Source organism: Ceratosolen solmsi, unplaced genomic scaffold (assembly GCF_000503995.2).
Source record: "Ceratosolen solmsi marchali unplaced genomic scaffold, CerSol_1.0 scaffold48, whole genome shotgun sequence".
Classification (NCBI taxonomy): domain Eukaryota; kingdom Metazoa; phylum Arthropoda; class Insecta; order Hymenoptera; family Agaonidae; genus Ceratosolen; species Ceratosolen solmsi.
The window spans coordinates 26,890-50,646 of NW_011948440.1; the positions used below are offsets into that span (position 1 = coordinate 26,890).

The window sequence follows — 23,757 nt, forward strand, 5'->3', positions numbered from 1 at the left end:
AAAAAAAAAAAAAAAAAAAAAAAAAAAAAATAATTTTAAATAACACCTGTTATGAATATTTAATATCCATTAAAATTCACGATCTGTAATTATTTAAAAAGTCGCTTGTTCTTCCAATTTATGTGGATAAACTTATAACTGTAATTTACATAATTATTTATTATTAAAAGTTTGAGTGTAGTGCAACAAATGCTTACTTATTGGCAAAATATAATATTGTAATAATAATGTAATAATAACGTAATATAATAATCGAACAGTAGATAGCTAATTGAGTAAGTATAAAATAAAAAATTCAATTTGTTGATTGTAAAAGAAAAGCGTCGATATACGTGTTGTTAGATTAAAGGAGCATAATTTTCAGTAAGAACTTTCCTCGCGAGCTTCGTTATACAAAGAGACTCGCCACGTTATCATGGAAGTGGCTGAAGGTTTTGTCGATTAAATCCAATCGACTCGAGTGCGTTCTAGCATAATTATATGACATTACACGAATAAAGTGCATATAGTGCTCTCCCTCTTTTTTCATACTCACTATTTAGATTTTATGTTTCCGAAGTTTTCACAAATTCCTGATTGGGGGAATATTTATCATAACTGATATCGCTCCGATGATAATATCATCCATTTGTTTATATTGACAATTATATTTTCGTATCCTTTCTGAAACACATAATATCGCGTACATTAGCAATGAGCATTATATTTACAAAGTTTAGGATAATACTCGGCTACAAAAAGATTACTAAACGTGAGGCATATGTTTTTAGTTCACGGAAAGTGAAAATTTAATAAGCGATTTATGAAAATGTCAATTTTCAAATGTTCCTTAGTATAAAGGATTGAGTCTCTTACCTTACATTAGGCGTACGGGACTATATAATCTGTCGATAAGTTATGCGCCATTTGATTTTGACTTAAAAATACATTATTTTACATTTAAAATATCGTATGAATTTAAATAAGAGATCGACTATATAAAATAATAGTAGTAATATTTATTAAGCAGACTCATAGTTATAGTAATGGAATGGAAAATTAACAGAATTAATCGGAAGATGGCAAAGCCAAAATCGATATTGAATACTTCAAATATTCGATTTGCATTTTCGCAATTGTTATTCTGATATTCATCGTCTACTTAATACGCCTATTATACGTATAAAAGTAATAAGTTTTATCCTTAATGTTTATTAACTATTTACATAGTATAAGTTCAATATAAATCTATTGACTTTAAGCCTTTATCTTTGCAATCGTCCGTGAAATAATTTACTCGAGATGGCAAGACGTTTTAAAAATGTCAAACTAACATTTGTATGTCAATATAATATAAATTAATATTATTAATTTATTAATATAATTAATTTATTCGATTAATCGATTCTATTATAATCCTTTAAAATGAAAAAACTCGCAAAGTTTTGATGAAAAATGTAAATCTCCAATGAAATATTAATATTTACATTGAATGGCGCTGGAATAACGAACTAAATTAATCCGATAAATATTGGCGAACAATATATAAAATAAGCATTGATCTTTATCTCATTTAAATTTACAAAATTATGAATATTTTATCTGGACTCTTCTTATATTTGTTTTATAATTATTACGCATGTCGTTTTGGACCTAAGAATTTTGAATACGTAGATAAAACATTTTAACTAGAATTATGTACAAAGAAAAACGTTCATCATAAAAATTGGACGAATAATAATAATAAAGTTAAAATGTCGACCAAAGAATCGTGCAACGGCAATAAAAAAAAAAACATACACAAAAAAAAAACTTGAAAACAATTAATCGACGATGCTATAACTCCATTATTATTGAAAATTGTCTACGTTAAAGGAAGCTCTTATATTTATATTAACTTATATTTCCATTAAAAAATATCGAATTGAAATGAAACATGCGAAAGAATTATTAAGCTCCCCTACTATGTGGGACATTTGTTCTCAGGTGATCGAAGCTCTCGAACAGATGGGAAACTTTTGAAATGTTGTTCAGCCGTGATAACGCAGCAAGGAAATATAAACAAAAAGCCCTAGTGCCCAATTGTAAAGTTTCCACGATCGCTAAAACTTTATTCTGATCTGTCGCGCGACGATTGAACCTTCGATTTCGGATTTCATAGATTCGCTTTATCGCAGATTTCTCGCTTGGCTCTGTGTGTGTGCGCGCGCGAGCGAGCGCGCATGTGGAGAGTGCCTATAACCAATATTAAGCGAATTGCGAGGGCACATTAGTGTAAGTTCAATTGCTCGTTCAGCGTTTTTTTCTTCGGGCTAATAAATAAGTGACGTGCGAATGCTGAAACGCAAAACTTGTACATTTATTAGGGTAGACTTGCATGGATAAACAATGCTTTGATTACAGGTATTGTCGTGGCTTTCCATTTGCCCGAAGCTATCGACGATTGTTCGATGTTTTTCTTTTTTCATTCATTTTTCCTTGATCTTTTTTGCACGTTGATTAGAATGCAGTGAAAGTACACGTAGATTGTGTATCGGCAAATGGGAATGGTTGTTAAGAATCGCGTAAAAGTAAAATTGGAAATTCTATTAAAACGAGCATTCGGCGCGTCGACAAGAGGCCAGCCACGTAAATTGTCACAGTCGTTCAACGTTAAAGGACAATGAAGCATCTGGTCCATTAAAATATTGACAATCAATGCAAAATGTTGCATCGAAGGATAATTTTACACACAGATATATCAATTATCTAATTCACAATGTATGTAGTGCATTATTTTGCACTTATCATTACTATTTTTTAGTTATTTATGTATTATGGCACATTTATATGGAAAAATACATCGATATAGACTCAATACTAAAATAATGATTAGTATTTTATACTTAAGACTTAAGGAAAAGACTTGATAATAAAACTAATAGTGTAGAAGCAAATAAACTCTCAGTAGTTTGGAAACAGACACAATATACAATGATAATGTATATAATAATAATAATAATAATAATAGTAATAATAATAATAATAATAGCAATATGGGTAATAACAGAAGCTTAGGGAATTCAACGATGAACATTAATGATGATGCTGTGAAGAAGCAAGATTTTCGCATAAAAGCTAGATAAAAACTCCCTATAAAAATAACGCAACACCTTTGCCCGAGGAAGCGAGCGATCTACGAATGATTTACGGTACTCAACGTCAAATAATCAACACAGTTGCCAAACGCGTTTTATACAGTTCTGCCCGTTTATCTGAAAATAAAAGCACAAAACGCACAAAAAGCGCAAAAAGCATAAAAAGCATAAAAAGCATAAAAAGCATGAAAAGCATAAAGAGCCTAGAATTATGTATGAGTGCGAAAGATTGCGAGGATGCCAATTAATTATTAAATGTGCTCGTACATAATAATCACTCTATTATAATAACGTAATGACATAGATTCGCATTATTAATAATCATTGCGTGGCCTAATTAATAGTCTAATAAACGTCGAGTACTTCGTAAAGTTTATCGACGCTAGGCTCGCTCGGGCAGCCGAGTTGTACGAAGAAAATAATTAAAAACAGACTTAAATTTGTCTATAATTAATGGAATCGCTTTCGCCACTATCTTCTTCAACGATATTTTCAAATAAGGAATAAGGAATCGTTCCAATGGAAAGTGTTATTGGTAATGTACGTAGTATAAACAGTGGGTGGGAATATCGCTAAAGTCGGGATGTTAATTTCCCTCGACGAAACGAGATTTTAAAGTGCTGTTGTGATATCTGTCGAACAGGTGGGCCTGGCAGTGCCCTACAATTCATTCAACTACCGGGATTATACGCGGGCGGTGAGCACAGTGGTGACAGCTTTGCAAAAGAGTACCAAGCGCCCGAACCTCGATCTCTTCCAGCACTACGACATCTTCGTGAAGGTGGCGATGCAGGAGCTCACACCAAGCCCGATGAGTAAGTCCGAACGTTCCTATCCATTGCCATCTCTCTTCCTTTCTGTTTTCCATCCGAATCGGAAAAAGAGCCGACCGTGGCAGCGGTGGCCTTTCATCGCCCTTTCATACACACAGTCGACGGACATTCAAGGGCTCGGCTTTCGAGCCCTAAGCGAGCAGCGGATTTTCTCCTCGCGATCATCTCTTTCAGCCGTCGTTTATCTTGCATTTGCAGTGGGATTTTCGGGATTCCACTCGCTGACCGAAAATACCAACTGTCATTCGCTCTGGCAGTAATCGGGGCTCTCTTTTCAGCCTAGTGAGCTGCTAATCGCGCCATTTTACTCTCACCGTTCTCTTATTTTCATAAGCCACCGTGGCTTTTAAATAATCCATAAATGAAATAATAACTCGGCACATTTCATTATTGCCATCTACGAATTCACGGACAAGTTAAATAAGCTTTTATGCAAGTCCATCGTAGCGCAAGGTACGCTATACTTTTTTTTTTCTTTCGTCTCAGCAATGACAAACGCGACGCGAAAGAGGTAATGAAAAAATACAAAAAAAAAAAAAAAAAAAGTTAACCACAACGAAGAAGAAAGCGAATCAAGGGATTAGAGAGAGATTAGTAAGATACAAAGGGTTGTTATTACATTAAATTAAAAGCTTTTGTTCAAAAAATTAACAATCATGAATGAAGAAGCATTTACAAGTTTGAAATATTTCACTAAGCAAATTAATTGTCGCAAAATTTCATAGACATCGTTTCACATTTTTTAAAACTTTCGTCAATGCATGTGCTGATGCAAAGGTATTTTGTTCTTCGCAGCTTAAACCGCGATTGACGAAAACGAATATTATTAGCCGATAATTTCAGTCAGTAATATCGTATTGGTACGCAGCGATGATAGATTAATGAAATTATTTTATCATTATGTTTAATAGAATCGTATTTAAGAATATTGAAATGAGCTTGTAAATTGCTAATCGATGAGATTTTTGAATATACAGCTTTATTGTAAATATAAGTTTTTATTCTATTAACATTATCGATAATATCAATTATTTTACAATTTAAATTGTCATTTTCTGTGTATGTTAATTATATGCACATAATTAAATAAGTTTTTTGAGCTTTTTAATCTGAAATTTGACATTGAAATTGCAAAGTAAAAATTAATTTCCCAAACACATATTATTAATATTTTGATATTTTTACTTAATAATTTTTTTTTTTAATGTTGGTACTATTTATCATTCATTTGGATTGCAATTTATTCTGCAATTTATTTTGGCTTATTTTACGTATATTTTAGCTTATTTTAAGACTTTGCACCTAATATTTTTTAATTACAATAAAATAATTTCGCAGAATTAATTGCTTGTTTAATTTAATGTGAGAAGAATTTATGTGAAACCATTATGTGAAAAATATTTTTTTTTTTATCTAGGCTACGTAAAAGTAAAAACGAGATAAATCGTAATTAAATGTTGTGTAATTTTTCTTTCATTTCCTATTGGAGGATAATTTTTTTTTCTTACTTTATAAGCCTATAATTATGTATTAATGTCATTTGGAAATTAAGCGGAGATAAAGAAATGTTTGCAACAATTACGTTTTAGAGAATGTGATGGCATTCTAAGATTTAAATATAAATGAGAATAATAAATACTAAGCATAATAAATCGTACTATAAATGCTCGTTTTTCACGGCTGTGCAGCTATTTGCGTCCTAATATATCTCTCGCTTATTGCAAAAGAATCAGAATGAGCATAATTTTCTACGGGGATGATAAATATTCGAAAATTCGTTCTAGTTAACCTATTTGAGCTGTAGGACTACGGCAGATTGGGAGAGGGGGGGGGGTTTGGTGAATTTAAGGGATTGAAATGTAAAATAATTGAAACGGAAGAAAAATTGAAAAAAATTATCCACGTCTTTGGTAGAGTTAAAAATCATAATAATTCAAGTAGATTGGATGTTATAGTGAATTTCAATTAAGGATTTTTATTTTGAAGACGGGAGAAAAAGTCAGTCCGTAGCAGTGATATTTTTAAGCTGAAAATAATGGAGAGTAACGTTGCAAAAAGTTCGTTGCTTTAAGATAACTGGCTCAGACTTCTTTATATAAGCCATCGTTCATAAAAATCTAATTTTAGCTGAAAATAGGCTAAAGTTTCACGTCGCGATATTATAAGTTGTCGAAGCGACGCTTCTCCGTGGCAAGGCAAGACATAAATTTAGCCATACGTAGGAGCTAGTGGTAAAAGGATGGCGCCATGACCGTTGTTACTCTCGATTCTGTCACACAGATATACTTAACTCCCTCTGCAAGGAATTCCTCTCGTTCAATGTATCGGCGATACTCTACCTGATGAATAACGAGCAGTACGGAAGTAGTACGGCAAGCGCTCAATATTTTCTACAATTGGCAGGCTACTTAGGTATACCCGTCATCGCCTGGAACGCCGACAATTCTGGCCTCGAACGAGTAAGTCCCTCTATTTAATTAACATATTATATACATATATGTAAATATATATATATATATATATATATATATATATATATATATATATGGCTGTCGTTGTCTTGTTCGTGATTGATTTCTCATACACGAAGTACATTGTTATGACACTGATTTACGACATTTATTTTTTTTTTCTTTTTCTTTTTTTCATCTATTCGTCAAGTAATTTATTATTCTTTAAAATGTTGCTGTCAATGCTTACTCTGCAAAAAAAAAAAAAAAAAGAAACGACTGCACCATACGTGCTTTGCATGCTTTTGCATATCATTGTACTTCAAAGCTCGGCTGACTAATAAATGACTGTTCTACTTCACACATCAATCATTTTGTACACGAAGTCTTATGTCTTTAAGACAGCATGTAATATTTGAAAAAACTCGTCATGAAAAATCTTAATACCAGCGTAATATTTTTAAGTTAATTTAATAGACTCATTCAGCGACTGCTACTTTTGATTGATCGTACGATTAATAAATTCTAATTTTTTAATAAATTCAATTGCATTATTATATGCTACTGGTTTATACGTGAATCTGGAAATTTTACATAATAGAATGAAATTGCAAAAGCTTTTAAAATCCTACGCACAGATGAAATTATGTAATTAATGCTAAAATACATTATTGAGTACGCGTGTAGTAAATAAATCTCGTTTATTCAATAATTATATATTATGTTGAAATGGATGGTTATTACCCGCTGAAATACTAACAGGCGTAAAGACACGCGCGCGCGCACATATATTTACCCATGTTTGTCTAATTGCTTGTGCTCGCGTGCGTATATTTATATTTGAAAAATGTGCCGATTGATATTAATGTGCATTTTTGTGTATTTTTTTCTTTTCTTTTCTATGTTGTCTTTTGCATGCTACACACGAGAGGTTTCCTTCTCTTAATTACGATTTTTAAATTTATAAAATAAATGTAAAAAACACTGTATTATATGATGATTATATTACATTAAAAATGCATGTTTAAATACAAAGATTTCAAATTAAAATCTGATAAATGCTATAATTTGAGCAGTTTCGATAAATAAACACGCGACGCATTGTTGTTTTTATATTTGATCATAATAATGATGATGACGCCGACAACCACGATCATAATGATAATAATAATAACAACAACAACAACAACAACAACAACAACGTAGCATATTAAATAGTGATCAATCCATTTGTAAATTAAAAATTATGAATTTGAAATTGAACAATGTTAATCCTGATTTCCGAGTTAATTTCAAAATAAAATAAACATATAAAATATGCATAACATCAAGATCAATATAAAATAGACAAACGTACCGATGTACACATTTATCATATAAAAATTGTCTTTTGAAAAATGAAAGATAATAATTTTTAAGATGCAGTATCGTAAATATTGAAATTTATAATATTGTCACGTATGTGAGATGGTTCCAATATCAAATTCCGAATAAAGAAATATATATATATAAGGATTAGTAGTTGAAAGGAAATAGCAGCATTCGAAAACCAAAGTTTCCATCAATATCAACTCAGTTGTAGCATTAATAGAAATATGAAGCTGAAAGACAAATATTTAACGTAAAAATAAACGTAATGTTAAATTATAAAATAAGCAATGCATTTTATATGTAAATAAGTTACACAATGAAAAAAAAGGATATTAGAATAGAAATATGTAAATGTTAATTCATGGAAAGCACAGAGAAAATGACAAAAAAAGATAAGCCTACATTATAAATATGCAAATGTATAATTTTATGTTAAATATACGTAGTGTATACACGTACAATTGCGCATGCCAAGTACAGTAATTTTATAAGAATCGCCGCATCGAGTAATCGGGTAAAACAACATTCGTACCATATAATGATTGTCGCCAGTAGAAATGACATAATATTGCATGATTCAAGTGAAAATCGTAAAACGGTAAATCGTATGAGCATAGTCGAATGGTGTGAGATGTTTGGTTAAAAAACATTAATGAAGTAAGAAAGTTAAAATACTTTTAAGAAATTGTTCAACGGCTTTATGGTCAGCAGAGATACCATGTCAGAGTGCTCACGTGAGACTGTAACGACCATCGGCACGTAGCCACTATCCCACGTCGTACCATCGACAAGGGTGGAGATGCCGTGATTTTGCTAACGCGTCGCGTATCAGCGTGATTGTTTTGACATTGAAGTGAAATAAAATACGAATCGATTTTGCGGATGATCATGCAGCGATGCATTGAGAAGCGGATTCGCGATATCCAATTCCTCGCTCCACGGTCAATTCTTGATTAACGAGGAACGTGTTGAGAAGGAGATATCGTTGTTGTTGGGAGAGAGTGGGGGGGGGGCGCTTTATTTTCTGCAGGGGCTCTCGATCGAATCCAATAGAAAGGGAGAAAGAACGAAACATGGTAGGTAGTACTTACCGCGAAGTGTCCGTAGTTTAGGAGCCAGAGCGTATAATATAGACGCTCTCTCTCTCTCTCTCTCTCTCTCTCTCTCTCTTTCACAGACACACACGCGCGCGCGCGCCCTGTCTTTCATTCGGTATGATGTGCTAATAATGTAGTTATTTTTTATCTCGCGAGAGCTCGACTTATTTATTATTTATATAGCATTAAGCTTCCAACTCCGATGCTGGTTCGGTAATTTGGCGACAGCATCACCGTATCCTCGGTATCTCATATATATCAGTACTTATTAATTCTCGGCACAAAGAGTACATTTTGGTTATTCGGTATTTTGATTTACATATTCGGACGATATTATTATTAAGAAAAAGTTTGAACATTATTCTTATTGGCTTATTTCCCCAAGTCTCTGCTACGCTTTGAATTAATTCAAATTTAAAGGTTGGGCAAATTTTTCTTTCGTATTCTACGGAAAATTGACTAAAAGTAGGCTTTTTAAAGAGGCTTAGAGAGAGCTTTATGAAAAAGTTCCTCAATACTTCAATTAAGAAACTTTTTCTCATTACGACATTAAAGAGATAAATCATAATAACAAGGTTGGCGCGCGACATATTTATCAGGATTTTCCTCTAAGCTAACTCTCACCGATATACCGAAGGGCCAAATACAACATCCAGCACCGCGAACATGCCCACGAGAATGCATAATATGTTTTTATGTGCGCGCGCGTGTTGCTATAAACATGGCGAGAGTGTATAATGATGATCTTGAAACGCGTCTTTGGTGATTGACGTAGCGCTCGTCTCAGAGTAGCTTACACCTGCAACTGGCCCCGTCTATCGAACACCAGACCGCGGCGATGCTCAGCATCCTCGAGCGCTACAAGTGGCATCAGTTCAGCGTCGTCACCTCCCAGATCGCAGGTCACGACGACTTCGTCCAGGCGGTGCGCGAGCGCATCTCCGAGACCCAAGAGCGATTCAAGTTCACCCTCTTGAACGCGGTGCTCTGGACCGAGCCTCAGGACCTAATGGAGCTCATCAACAGCGAGTCCAGGGTCATGCTCCTCTACTCGACCAGAGAGGAGGCAGTGAATATCCTCAGAGCCGCGCAGGAGCTCAAGATCACCGGCGAGAATTACGTGTGGGTCGTCACGCAAAGTGTCATCGAGGATTTGCAGCCCAGTCACCACTTCCCCGTCGGCATGATCGGTGAATAATCAACTTTTTACTTTTTCTTTTCTTTTCTTTTCTTTTCTGTGTTTTTTTTCTCACGCACATCCTCTCTCGTGTTAATCGCATCTGTCACAATTTTCTACTTTCTCCCTACGTTGCCTAAGTCGATTATGCAATTATGGCGCTCGTTCGAATGTACGCCACGCAATTAACGTTAATTAATTAACGGTTAACAATATGTGCGCACGCATTCATTAATTCATCGCTCGCCGTTGCCAATCTTTCTTAACTTCAAACTCGACAATCAATTTCAAGATGAGGCGTGTACAAATTCACAACGAACCATTTTCTCGTAAAATCATCAAGCTTCCGTAATTCTAGCCAGATTATTATCATTAATTATTATTGCTGTATTGCTTTTTTTGCTTGTAAATATTTTTAATGCCAAATTCGTGATACGTAATTTTGTACTTTAAAAAAAAAAAAAATATATATATATATCTGCACCGGTAGCTTATCGAATTATTGATTATTCGTACGAGCTTCACCTATATACCGATTTAAATTCGAGGCCAAATGCTGAAATTCATGGGGTACTCACTGATAATAATATGTGGGCTTGGCGCACTATTTTCCCAAGTATGAAAAAAAAAAAAAGTATGGAAAATGAAAAAATGCGATTAATTAAATTTTTTACTTCTTACACAGTTCAACACCACCGTCTCGCATTATCGTATAAAGTGTGAATTACACAAACGAGCATTTCATGTTTAATTGTTTAATGAATTATTCGGTATTAGCATTAAAGCCTATAATTTTATTATCCTCGGATGAATAAAAAAAAATTCCTTTTCACACCGGCGACAAAAGCTGTCTACACAAAAGCTCCATTGTATGCGTACGCACACACGAGTTCGTCGCCCATCAGTGTGAATCGTATAAGAAAAACATTACACGATGGATAATAATATTGTAGCTTATAATCGCCATTTTTCTCTAATTATCATTAACTCCTGTGCGACGTTTGCCTTCGCTCTCGGAGAATTTCATCAAAGGCCAAAGGTCTTCGTTGAAAAGTGAAAGAGCCGAGCATATTTTATACGATTTCATTTGCAGATATACTTGGCGACAGTTGCGCCGTATATGAAAAATGATAGCCAAAGTAAAATTCATTGCAGGGGTGCATTTTAATACGAGCCGTGGGAGTCTCGTCAACGAAATAGCAACGGCAATTAAAGTGTTTGCCTACGGCGTCGAGGACTTTGTCAATGATCCGAAAAACTACGGCTACAGCCTCAATACGCAGCTCAGTTGCGAGGATCTCACTGGCGAGTCGCGCTGGAACACCGGAGAATATTTTTTCAAGTAAGATATCCTCATTATGCTTTATACCTGTCGCAATATTGAGTCGTTAGACTATCGATTTCAGACGACGATGTACTTGATTGACGATGATTGTCATTATAGAAAATCACTCTTCGCGAGCCACTCTCGAGCGTTTTAATTTTATTATTATCGTAGCAAATTAAAATGCTATTTTCAATTATTCCACTGGGTTAGTTATATGCCGTTTAATGTTTAGCACAGAGGGTCTTTATTCAATTATTTTTTTATTTAAAGATTTCTCGATTTTAATGGTTAATACAATGATTACAAGATGTCAATGTGCAATATATAATTGTTTTGATAAATATTTACAGCGGTAATTTAAGAATCCGTTGTTATCGTTCTAATATATAAATATATAAATATATATACATCATTAAAGAAATTATATAGACAATTATCTTACATAAATTTTTAATGAATTTTGACTTGTATATAACAATTAGTTCAATAATTATTTATACATTTATGTATAATGCTATCTATTTTTTTAATTTTAAATCAAATTAGTAGCTACATTACTTAAGGAATAACAACAACGACAACAACAACAACAGCAGCAACAACAACAACAACAACAACAACAACAATAATAATAATAATAATACTGTTACTGATAATAATAATACCTTCATAGTAGAAATTAATTAATGTTCTATAATTTGTAACACAAAATTATTAAAATATATTGCATTCATGACTGTTAGAAGTATATTTATAGAGTACGTTAATTATAATGGGGAAAAATATTATTTCTCATTTAAAATAATTATTTATGACTTTTATTATCAAAGACTTAATTTATTACGTAACTCCCTTCATTACTTATCCTATTTCTCTAAGAAGTATGATGTTTCAAAGTAATACGTAAAGTGTTAATTAAGGTATAATAACAAGCTAACACATTTCTTTTCCTGAGACATTAAAAATAGTACAAATTTCTTCAACGCGTATAGGGGAAAAAAAGGATAATTATTGTGCCCATTTGATTGTTTTTGAATTGTAAACCAAACATATTCAATACGTTGTACGAATTTGTAGTTTTTAGATTAATATCGTTGACATATGGCCGTGTCAAAAGCAATGGTACTACTTTAATTAAAATATATTTATCAATTTAATGTTTTTAAAAGCTTAAGGGATTTATTTTGTAAATATATCTATTTTATTTTAAAAACACTTAAATAATTCATCTTGTCGAGTTGCAAGTCTACTAACTTCATTTAGTTCTAATATTTTATACTAGTAAATATAACTGGAAACATTATACGTGCAGAAATTATGTGTGTGTGTGTGTGTGTGTGTGTGTGTGCGTGCGCGCGCGTGAGTGTGTATTTAATTTTGATTAATATAATAGTATTTTAATTAATATTTGACATTGAAATATACACTATCTCATTAACATAAGAGAATCACAATTCTCTATTCTGCACCGCAATCTATTCAGAATATTTCCTCGTAACCTACTTTTCTTAACTTTAATTTAATGTTATCTTCTTATTTAATCTTGATGTATCCAAACGTATTTTATTTTTAGACTTTTCTACTAAAATCTTCTCTGTTGCTCTTTTATTTGCTATTCTGTCTACGTAGTTTTTATCTAATGTAATCTTCATGACTCATATATTCTTTGCAGCATCGAGTGAAATTTAGCGTTTCTCTATCTCATTATTCTGTGCATTATATAACTTACGAGACATTTTAGTTGTTGATTCTTTTACTTCAAATATTTTTCTAACGACTTTCTTAGTTCGCGAGCTTAGTTCTCAAAGTTACTCAACTTTGTGTTCATCAAGCATCATCATAATTCATTATCGAATTCATACAAATAAGATAGTTTTGCCTTTATTTTCTATTATTATTTATTAGCCAAGTGAAAAAAAGACCGCACCAATTACATTTGTCTTATAATTAATAATTTTGTTTAACTTACATTTTAACTGCTGAATTTCTATTAAGTACTATTATACTAAGAAATTAGGACTTGTTACAATAAATAATATTTTGATGATAAAGTTTGTATGATTTGTATATTATTAATTGTGAATAATTTATTCAATAATTACTAATTCGTATTTATATTACTGTTTAAAAATAAAATATAAATTTTTTTTTTTATTATCGATTTTCTTGTATTATTCCTTTATGAATTTGTAAACATAATATCTCTGCTATATATTCAATACATATAGTTATTAGATTATTTTTTATCGAACCATTATTCATTCAAAATGTTAAAGTTAGAAGCGAAATAATGTTATTCAATATAAAATTTAAAAAAAAAACATAATTTAAAATTTATTTTGTTTTATATAAAACTAGCTTTTATGGATTTATAATATATTTTCATTTTTTCGTATTTAGAAGAATGTATTTTGCTGTTTTTTTTTTTTTTTGTTTGAATATATATATGTATATATATATATATATATTTTTTTTATGAATAATATATAATATATTGATTTAATTGAATGTTGGTGAAACAGAAAATTACGGGTAGTTTGAATCTCATAGGAATTACAAATTAACGTTCAATAGTCTCTTATGGACAATTAATCATTGAATTTAACATTGAGTTTTTTTTATTATGTGATTGTTATTTTTTCCCAATTATCTAATTGTAATAATATATTTATTACAGTTACTATAAAAACGATGATGAAACTTATGATAAATATCTTTGTAATTCGGGTATATAAATTATTTGTCCGATATCTTACGACGACGATTGATTAAAAAATAATTTACCTAATGTTATGTAATTTTTAATATAAATGTCAAGATTTATTTGTCTATATCTATCTGTATAGTTCAAGTATTTATTCTTAATAATTAAATTATTAAAATTTGTAAAGTTAATAAAATTTGTTCCTATTATCACGAGAAAATGGAACGTTCTCAGTCCAATATAATTCTAAATCTCTATTCGGTTTCAATTTTAACCCTGAATATAGAATAGAGATATTTTCACAAAAAGTAACGACAATTTCTCAAGTTAATTTCACGAATTTTATTCACTAATCTTTTTATTAGAATATTTCTTAGGAATAAAAATGTTAAGAATTTTCGTTACACGATGAATTGCTTTCATTAATGTTAAATGTTGTTTTTTGTTTTATGTAACTTCGATTTCGTAATTAGATAAATTGTGCATATTAAACTTCTGAATTGCATTAATTCGCTGAATTTTGAAATTAAACGTATTTATTAAGATTTCATTTTCAAATTGGCACGTATCGAGACATTCTAAGGTACTCGATTTAAACTGTAATCTATAAAAATGCAACTATTCTTAAATGGCTATAAAATATATTGGCTGAACGATTTGCGGTAATTCGAATAAAGAATTATTGTGTTGGATATATTTACTAAGAGTAACGTGTAGAGTTGAACTTACAGTATCTGTTTATACGATTTAAAATTATCATTATAGTCTCTTTAAAAAAATACCTTTTATCTTCATTGGTTATTTATCGCTGCTTATTTCTATATTCCTAGCAATATTTTCTATCTAAACTCGTACCATCTATTCCATTCACAACTCGAACGTGCCATGAAAAAGTGATAAAGATCCCATCAAATATTGTACATTGAACACAAATAGAAAAAAATTGCATCTATACAACTACTTATTGGGAAAAAAGTAAAGAGAAAAAAAAAAACTTAAAAAAATTGCACTTTTTCTTGGTTGTTGTTGTTGTTGTTGTTGTTGTTGTTGTTGTTTTGAATAATAATAACCGCAACATCACTAATATATTTTAAACTGCGATTATGCATCCGTACGAAGTGATCGGTTTTGCTGTATTTTAGATCACGTATAGTATGTAAAATATAAAAGCTTATCTACAACACATTAGTTACTTATGATAGAAACGTGATTTTTATTAATCAATATAAATATGATAATCGGTATACATAACATAAAATTTACTTGAAATTTTTACTATGAACATTTTTTCATTGTATTTATTGTCTTAATGTAGTAATACACTTGTTTAATAAAACTATCGGTAGCTCGTTATTGCGATGTATCGCGGATTTTATTTCATTTTGCTCGTAATATGAAATTTAATTCAATTTTTACGATATAAAAATTATACATGGATAAACCATACGATTCGTCGCCTCTACTCTCTCTAGCCAACATTTTATTACCTTACAATAATTGTACTCTCCTCCTCATTCCAAACATAATCTGTGGGTGTGCGGACTTGCCTGCATGTGCGTACCTCTTTTACGTACATGTCATGTGGCCAGTAATTGAAATATTGTATAGGTATTTGAAAAACGTATCGGTGGAGGTGGAGAATGGAAAGCCGCACGTTGAGTTCACACAGGATGGTGTCTTAAAATCCGCAGAGCTGAAGATCATGAATCTACGACCAGGCGCCAGTATGCAGTTAGTCTGGGAAGAGGTAATTTTGTTTTCGCGCTTCCCTCGATCGTTTATGACTCAATTTGACGAGTCTGTCCTACTTAACTTTACGTAAATTCAAAGCAAATCGCGAAGTAGATTGAATCGCTGGTTTCCTTATAAATTCGTTTGAGCATACGACGAAGCAGCATAGGATAATGAGCAAACATCGGTCTCGATCTTCCAATAATAAGAGACAATCAATTTCGTTTATGCAATTTATTTGCGAGCGCGATATTTCCATTTGTTTTGCCGTGAAGCTTGGGTATTAGCGTCATACGATTAATACAGTCGGTCATACAGATTCTCATTCGAACAAATCGATGACGAACAAATTATACGTATGGACGTTTTTGCGAGTTTATCGTAACGTAATCGCTCAATATCATTAACGTAATCGTTCATTTATTGTCGTCTGTATCCGTGTTACGGTAATTCATTAATTTAATTCGTGTCTTTTAAATATAGGAAATTGGCGAGCTTTCTTTAATCGCATTTTAAAGAATAAAGTAGTATCAATTTTTGCTTGGCCAGCCAATATTAAATAGGATCGTTCTAAAATCAATTGTAATTAAGGATCCAAAGACTCGGAAGCTCAAACGCAGCGAGAGAGCTGAATTCTCATCCAAGGCAACAAATGCTAAATGCAATGAGTTTTAATTCAAAGATTTTAGAAAAGCGGAAAATCGTATCGTCGAGTAGCCCGTTAATTCTATTGACCTAAGAGAACGTCCAATGCGACAATCGCTTTATCTAACGAAACGAAATCAGACGTGGATATTTTAACGTCACTCGGTCGCGTATCGTTCGATTAAAGAAGACCACACGGACCACACGGACCACACGGACCACACGAGTCGCGCATAATCGTTAAAAGGGCAATGCTACGTATTACCAGATTGGCGCGTGGAAGTCCTGGGAGAAGGACGGTCTCGACATCAAGGACATAATCTGGCCGGGCAACATGCACACTCCGCCCCAGGGTGTCCCGGAAAAGTTCTACGTGAAGATCACGTTCCTAGAGGAGCCGCCGTACATAAACATGGCGCCACCCGACCCGGTAACGGGCAAATGCCTCATGGAGCGAGGCGTCCATTGTCGTGTCACCAAGGACTACGAGCTCCAGGAGTGAGTGTCTCGTCGAGTCCTCGATGCTTCGATCCTCCGCACATATTCAACCACATTAAATCCGCATTCGGTATCCGTTAGAAATGGGAGGTGACGATAGTTCAAGGGCATATGCAGGTTTTGGCTCTTAAGTCAATGTAACTTCGGCCGAGTTGGTTTAATTAAACTCGGAAATATAACTTTTTGCTTTGGCGTGTTACTTGAAAATTCGTTTGCATAATGTTCTTGTCAGAGAGGCGTAGTAAGCTTTTGGCCTATGTATTTAAACTAAAAAGCTCATGCATACGGAGCTTTGACGTATGTACCTGCAATATAACACGTTTAATTAAAGATGCTAAAAGCGGGAACTTTTACAGATACGGGAGATCTTAATATCCGCTTGGCCGAGTTTCACTAAATGATGCTAAAAACTAACGACAGATTGAGTCTGGATTTATGCTGTTGGTGTAAAAGAAAAGTCTTCTATGGCGAGGGCGCGAGATACATTGGTCGAAAAAAAAAAAAAAAGAAAAAAAAACTCGATCGATACTTGCGTAGGTAGATTTCTATGAAGGCAACCGTGTGCACGAATTCATCGTTCCAAAAAAAAAAAAAAAAAAAAGAAAGAAGCAAAGCCACCTATCCACGAGACGGATGATAGCGCGCTTCTTTGTTCCTTCCCAACAGGCTACTTCCGCTTGCCATTTGCATTAACGTTTTGACTCTCAGGTCAGAGGCGCAGACGGCCCAGCAGCGGAACGACAGCGCCTACCAGTGCTGCAGTGGCTTTTGCATCGACCTGCTGCAGAAATTCTCCGAAGAAATGGGATTTACATACGAGCTTGTCCGCGTGGAAGACGGCAAGTGGGGCACGCTAGAGGTAAGTTTGTCAAACTGTCGACGAAACTTCCTCCCGGATTCCCTCTGGTCCCAAGTTCCCCCTCTGTCGCCATTTTCGCCTCACGCTTATTAAGAGTCTAAGGGCTTAAGTTGAGCCGACCGACCTCTTTCGATTTTCATTGCCTTTCATTGCGAGGCACTGGAGGGGCCGGTTTTCACGCGAAATTTACCGCTAAGATCGTTGGCTTTTAAATGGTAATACCGTATGGATGGATGGATGGCGGAGTACGGCGATAAAGGAGCCTTATTGAATGGGCGCGCGTTTGCTTGTGCGCGAGAGGTATTGTTTTTGTTTTTTTTTTTAAACTAATATTTCAAAGCATCGAGACGAGAATCATTTATTATGGCAGGGACACGCGCTTCTAAAGAGTCCTGCTCGCTATCGCTCTGTGTACACGTCGTGGCTGAAATAAAAAAAATGAGTAGATTCGTCACATTTAGGATAATTTATTCATCTGGCGAGTGTAGAGATTGAAGCGAGTTGCGCTGCTCGATCACTCATCGCGATCGAAATTGTTTGTATATTGCTTCGTTTTGTTCTTCTCCTTTTCGCTCCGTTATTTTTGTCAATCATAACGAGACAGGTCTTTGTATTTTCGGTTTTGGGTATTGAGGTTGATAATAAGTTTGGATTTATAAGTAAGGGGACATAATTATGATGGCAGCCGCAGAAAAAGTCTCGTTATCCATGGTATTTCCGAAACACTTATTAGAGGATAAATGTTTCATAGGATCAGTGCAGTGGGATGCAGCCGACCGCGCACATAAATTCGTTTTGGCGATATAACATTTGGCGCGAGTGAAATCGAGACTACGCGTGCTCGCATACTTTGCTCTTTTAGCGTGTAAATTTATGAGATCGAGTATAAATTGGACAAATTGCAATGCCGACTGACATACCGATAATGTTAAATGCTATTTTGTGCTTGGATAAGGTCACGTATTTAATTAACATTAATAAAATGATAACAATGTGTTGGATTTGGTTTTAATTCGGCATTAAAATTTTAGCCGAGCATTCTTGCTTTTATTTGCGTTTGATCGGTCACGTTTTAACGGATAGGCAAGAAACTTTATCTCGCGAACGATACAATTATTTATATCGCGTTAATGTAGGTTAAATCGGTGGAAATTATTTAGCCGACTAATAATAATATGCGATTATTTAACGATCGCTTATGTTGATATACAACGATTAAAGTTAGTTGGTGTTAGTTCATTTATTTCAAGAGAACAGAGCACTGCCGTTTTTCAAGATGAAATATTTATGAGTTAAACTTGTACGTGAATATTCGCAAATTCACTCGTGCCAAGTCTTTTTCCTTCTATCTTCGTTCTTTGTTCATTGTTCTTTGTTCTTTGTTGTTTGTTGTTTGTTGTTTGTTTTTATGCCCTATCGGAGATAGATCTACATCGAAATAGATCACCATAAAGAATATTATCGATTGACTATAGCTATTCGTTGATTTATATAACAATTATAATGAATTTGAATTTTCAACGAATAGTGAATTGAATTTCCAAACTTTGTTGCTCGAGCGCATTGCGATTTCGAAAGCGAAGATAGCACGATTGAAGAAAAAATAAGGGGCGGTGGTTGGGTGGTTGGGGGGTTGGGGGGTTGGGGGGAGTCGTCATGAAATTTTATAGTTTCTAATTTTATGGCTTAAATAGAACGAGGCGAGATAAAAAGTGCTTTGTCGATAATTAAATTGAAAGGAGAAAAGGACGAGGTGATAAGTGAAGAAAAGTCTAGAATCTTTCGAGCCAGCGGTGCCCTGTAAATAAATATTCCAGCTATTATTTATTTTCGCGCTTTATGAGCGTCGAGGCAATGGTATTTACTTGAAAATACAATAACTTTCGTCGTTGTACAATAATTCTTTGCATTTTGTAGCGAACAATACAAATTGTATGTATTAGATGGTACGCTTTAAAAATGAAAAGCCAAAAAACAAAAAAACAAAAAAAGCCAAAAAACAAAAAAAAAACAAAAAAACAAACAAACAAACAAACAAATTAACAGTGTAATCGAAGCGAGCGATTGAATAAAAATAAAAGAAACGAGTAAAAAAATAGGAAAAGGGAAAACAAAATTCAGACACGCGCATTCAGAGAGGCGATATAGAATTTGGCCGAATAATTTTGCCTCCGACGACGACGATGACGACGACGACGACGACGACGACGACGACGACGACGACGACGACGACGACGACGACGACGACGACGACGACGACGACGACGACGACGACGACGACGACGACGACGACGACGACGACGACGACGACGACGACGACGACGACGACGACGACGACGACGACGACGACGACGACGACGACGACGACGACGACGACGACGACGACGACGACGACGACGACGACGACGACGACGACGACGACGACGACGACGACGACGACGACGACGACGACGACGACGACGACGACGACGACGACGACGACGACGACGACGACGACGACGACGACGACGACGACGACGACGACGACGACGACGACGACGACGACGACGACGACGACGACGACGACGACGACGACGACGACGACGACGACGACGACGACGACGACGACGACGACGACGACGACGACGACGACGACGACGACGACGACGACGACGACGACGACGACGACGACGACGACGACGACGACGACGACGACGACGACGACGACGACGACGACGACGACGACGACGACGACGACGACGACGACGACGACGACGACGACGACGACGACGACGACGACGACGACGACGACGACGACGACGACGACGACGACGACGACGACGACGACGACGACGACGACGACGACGACGACGACGACGACGACGACGACGACGACGACGACGACGACGACGACGACGACGACGACGACGACGACGACGACGACGACGACGACGACGACGACGACGACGACGACGACGACGACGACGACGACGACGACGACGACGACGACGAGAAATCTATGAAACCGCAAAGAAGCTATCTCGAGGTAGAATTTTTCATTCTTCTTCTTCTTCTTCTTCTTCTTCTTCTTCTTCTTCTTCTTCTTCTTCTTTTTCTCATTCTCCTTTGCAATTTATTTACAATTTTGCCATAAATAAGATAAAGAAGGTAATAGTAGCGCGGCGGAATTACGGACAAGCGTTGCACCCGTGTCAAGTGACAGCCGTAAAATGTCGCGGCGATCCTTGATATAAGTATATAGAGCTACTACCTGTAGACTCGGGATAAGCGATAAGGCCGTCAGTAAGATTACCGATGATAAAGCTGAGGTGGCATGGTACGTGATTTTCCAAAACTACCTTCTACCGTCGGATAAGTCAGAGCGCCTGAAGTAATTCGTCTTTTGCCTGCAGCTGTCAATTATTAGCTCGGACGCGTTGTTAAAATTCAAACCGTAATTAACAAATTTAGTAATAATCATATGTTACTCCCATGATTTCAATTATTAATGTAGAGTAATGATTGGCCTCGCTGAATCGCAATCTAATCTCGCTTACGTACATTCTTAGGCATATAAATATGAGTTTACGCAATAGCTACGTCCACGTGTACAAGGGGAAAATATTTTTGTGGGACGTTAACGGTTTTTTTTTTTTTTTGTTTTTTATTGAAAAACATGAGGGAGATATTATAGATTTCGGCCAGTTATTTAGCATTGGAAAAGCGCTGCTTAAATATAATGAATACAATAAAGAACTCCGTTTCGAATAAATATTTATTGAAAATATAGTATTATATTAATAAATATTATTAATAATAATAAGGTAAATTATGTGAATTAAGTAAATAATTTGTCAATTTGTTTATCTCGTAGATATTAATGAATTTATCATGGCTCACGCTTTATTTAGTCGTAAATAATTATTTCCTATGAAGACTATATATATATATATATATATATATATATTTAAGCTATTTGCATAGACTTTCAATGCATATTAAAGTAATATTTGATTTAATAGAATAACGATAAAATAAATAGTCTTATATGTATAATCTATGAAATTTTGTTATTGCGTTAAATGATGAGATCGAGTGATTTTTCACTGGTAATTTTCATGAAATTTTAAAATAAAATAATTGTAGTTATTATATCCCCAAGGACAATTTTAAGTAAATCGTATCATTCATTTTGTCGACTTACGACGCTTTAAGCTATATATCTTAGTATCATGTTTTTAATACGTAGTTTAGCAGAACTAAGTTCGGATATCAGGACTCATTAGAATAATTTATGGCCAATATAATGCCTTATTATTTCATTTGAGAAAGTAGCCCTCCGAGTCTCATTACGACTCCAATTAAGTTCACCACTATTAACTTTTTAATTTAATATTTAATAATGCAATTATTTATTATTCAAGTGAGCTTTAAATATTTCGTATTGTAGAATTAATATAAGCCAGCGAGTCTTCGAAACGAATAGAAAAAGCAAAAGTAATAAAAATAAATAAATAAACAAATAAATATATTAAAGGGCTGACTGTTTACATCGCAATAAAAACTCTATCACTGATTTTTTTTTTCTTCTTCTTCTTTTGTTTTATAGTTAAACAGACATACTCGTAACGAAAACTTTAAATGACCTTCGTAAAATTTATATCTATAGGCAGGTAAGAACCTTATAGTGATTGAGTAGTATAACAATAATCTACGATTAAAAGTATTCTTTTACAATCTCACATGCGTCTGGATATTAATGTCCGTGCTCGCTTGCTTTCCTGCTTTATTGGATTAAATTCTTCGATAATTCGCTAAAAGTAATAACGAAAACATTCTTTATGGCTTGAAATATCGAGAAAGAAAAACGTAATACAGCATAATTTAAGATTTTGCAATAATCTAACATTATAAAGGATAATGATATATGAAAAGTTTGAAAACACATGTAAGTGAGTATTACAAAATTTCGGATTCAGCTTTATTTGGGCTTAAAAAAGTAAATCTGCCGATACACGAGTATTACACGTAATTACGTAAATGATAGTTTATGTTTGTTATGGATTAGCATGTAGCCATTAAACTTTTGCACATTGGTTAAACTCTTCATTTTGTTGATGGCAAATCAAAAGAATCCCCATACTCGTGCCCCCGTTATCCTAAGTTTAATCAACCGAGTCGAATAAAATAATCGTGCCTGTGTTTTTCATAATTTGCAGAACGGCAAGTGGAACGGATTGATAGCGGATCTGGTTAATCGCAAGACCGATATGGTAATGACGTCGTTGAAGATCAATTCGGAAAGGGAAGCCGTAGTTGACTTTACAGTGCCCTTTATGGAAACGGGGACAGCTATTGTCGTGGCCAAGCGGACCGGAATTATTTCACCAACGGCGTTTTTAGGTTAGTCGTCGGCAAATACCGAGAACGTCGATAAAAACACAAATTTTTGCATCTTTGTGCATCATTTTACACAAGGCATTTTGCAGATTTTAGAAAATTTCGTATTCTACCTCTTAATATTAAGATAATAAATAATGATTAATGTTGTATATTCTTTAAGGCCAAGCAAGATATTTCCTCTAAAATATCTGAAATTAATAAGTATTCTCCGAGTTTTGGACGATGCCACGAATTCACGGGCAGAAAATTTTTTGACGTAGACAAATAAATGCACCCCCATCTTACATTCATTGTAAACGTCTATAGTTTGTCGATTTAATTGATTTATTCGGTTGGAAACTTTTAATTGCCGTGTACTTTATATTTAATAAAAATACAGTATTAGTCGGATATAAACTTTCGTTTGACTTGCATTATCGAGCCCTTCGTATTGCTCAAATAAAAATATAATTATGTCAATATCAAAAAGTAGTTTTATTCCTCTTCTTTTTTTTTTTTTTTTTTTTTTTTTTTTTTTTTTTTTTTTTTTTTTTTTTTTTTATTTTTTTTTTTTTTTTTTTTTTTTTT

The 23,757-nt window shown here is 34.1% G+C and overlaps 1 protein-coding gene across 1 annotated transcript in view; it reads left to right on the top strand.

The window, feature by feature from the left end:
• Window positions 1–3,751: 3,751 nt before the first annotated feature.
• Nmdar2 (glutamate ionotropic receptor NMDA type subunit 2) overlaps window positions 3,752–23,757 on the top strand; it is a 30,636-nt gene continuing 10,630 nt past the window's right edge. Inside the window, exons 1-8 of the mRNA XM_011503736.1 lie at window positions 3,752–3,931; window positions 6,230–6,408; window positions 9,643–10,057; window positions 11,200–11,386; window positions 15,684–15,822; window positions 16,720–16,949; window positions 17,658–17,808; window positions 23,007–23,190. Coding sequence (XP_011502038.1) covers window positions 3,904–3,931; window positions 6,230–6,408; window positions 9,643–10,057; window positions 11,200–11,386; window positions 15,684–15,822; window positions 16,720–16,949; window positions 17,658–17,808; window positions 23,007–23,190 — 1,513 coding nt within the window. The 5' untranslated portion in view covers window positions 3,752–3,903. The remainder of the gene's footprint in view (window positions 3,932–6,229; window positions 6,409–9,642; window positions 10,058–11,199; window positions 11,387–15,683; window positions 15,823–16,719; window positions 16,950–17,657; window positions 17,809–23,006; window positions 23,191–23,757) is intronic.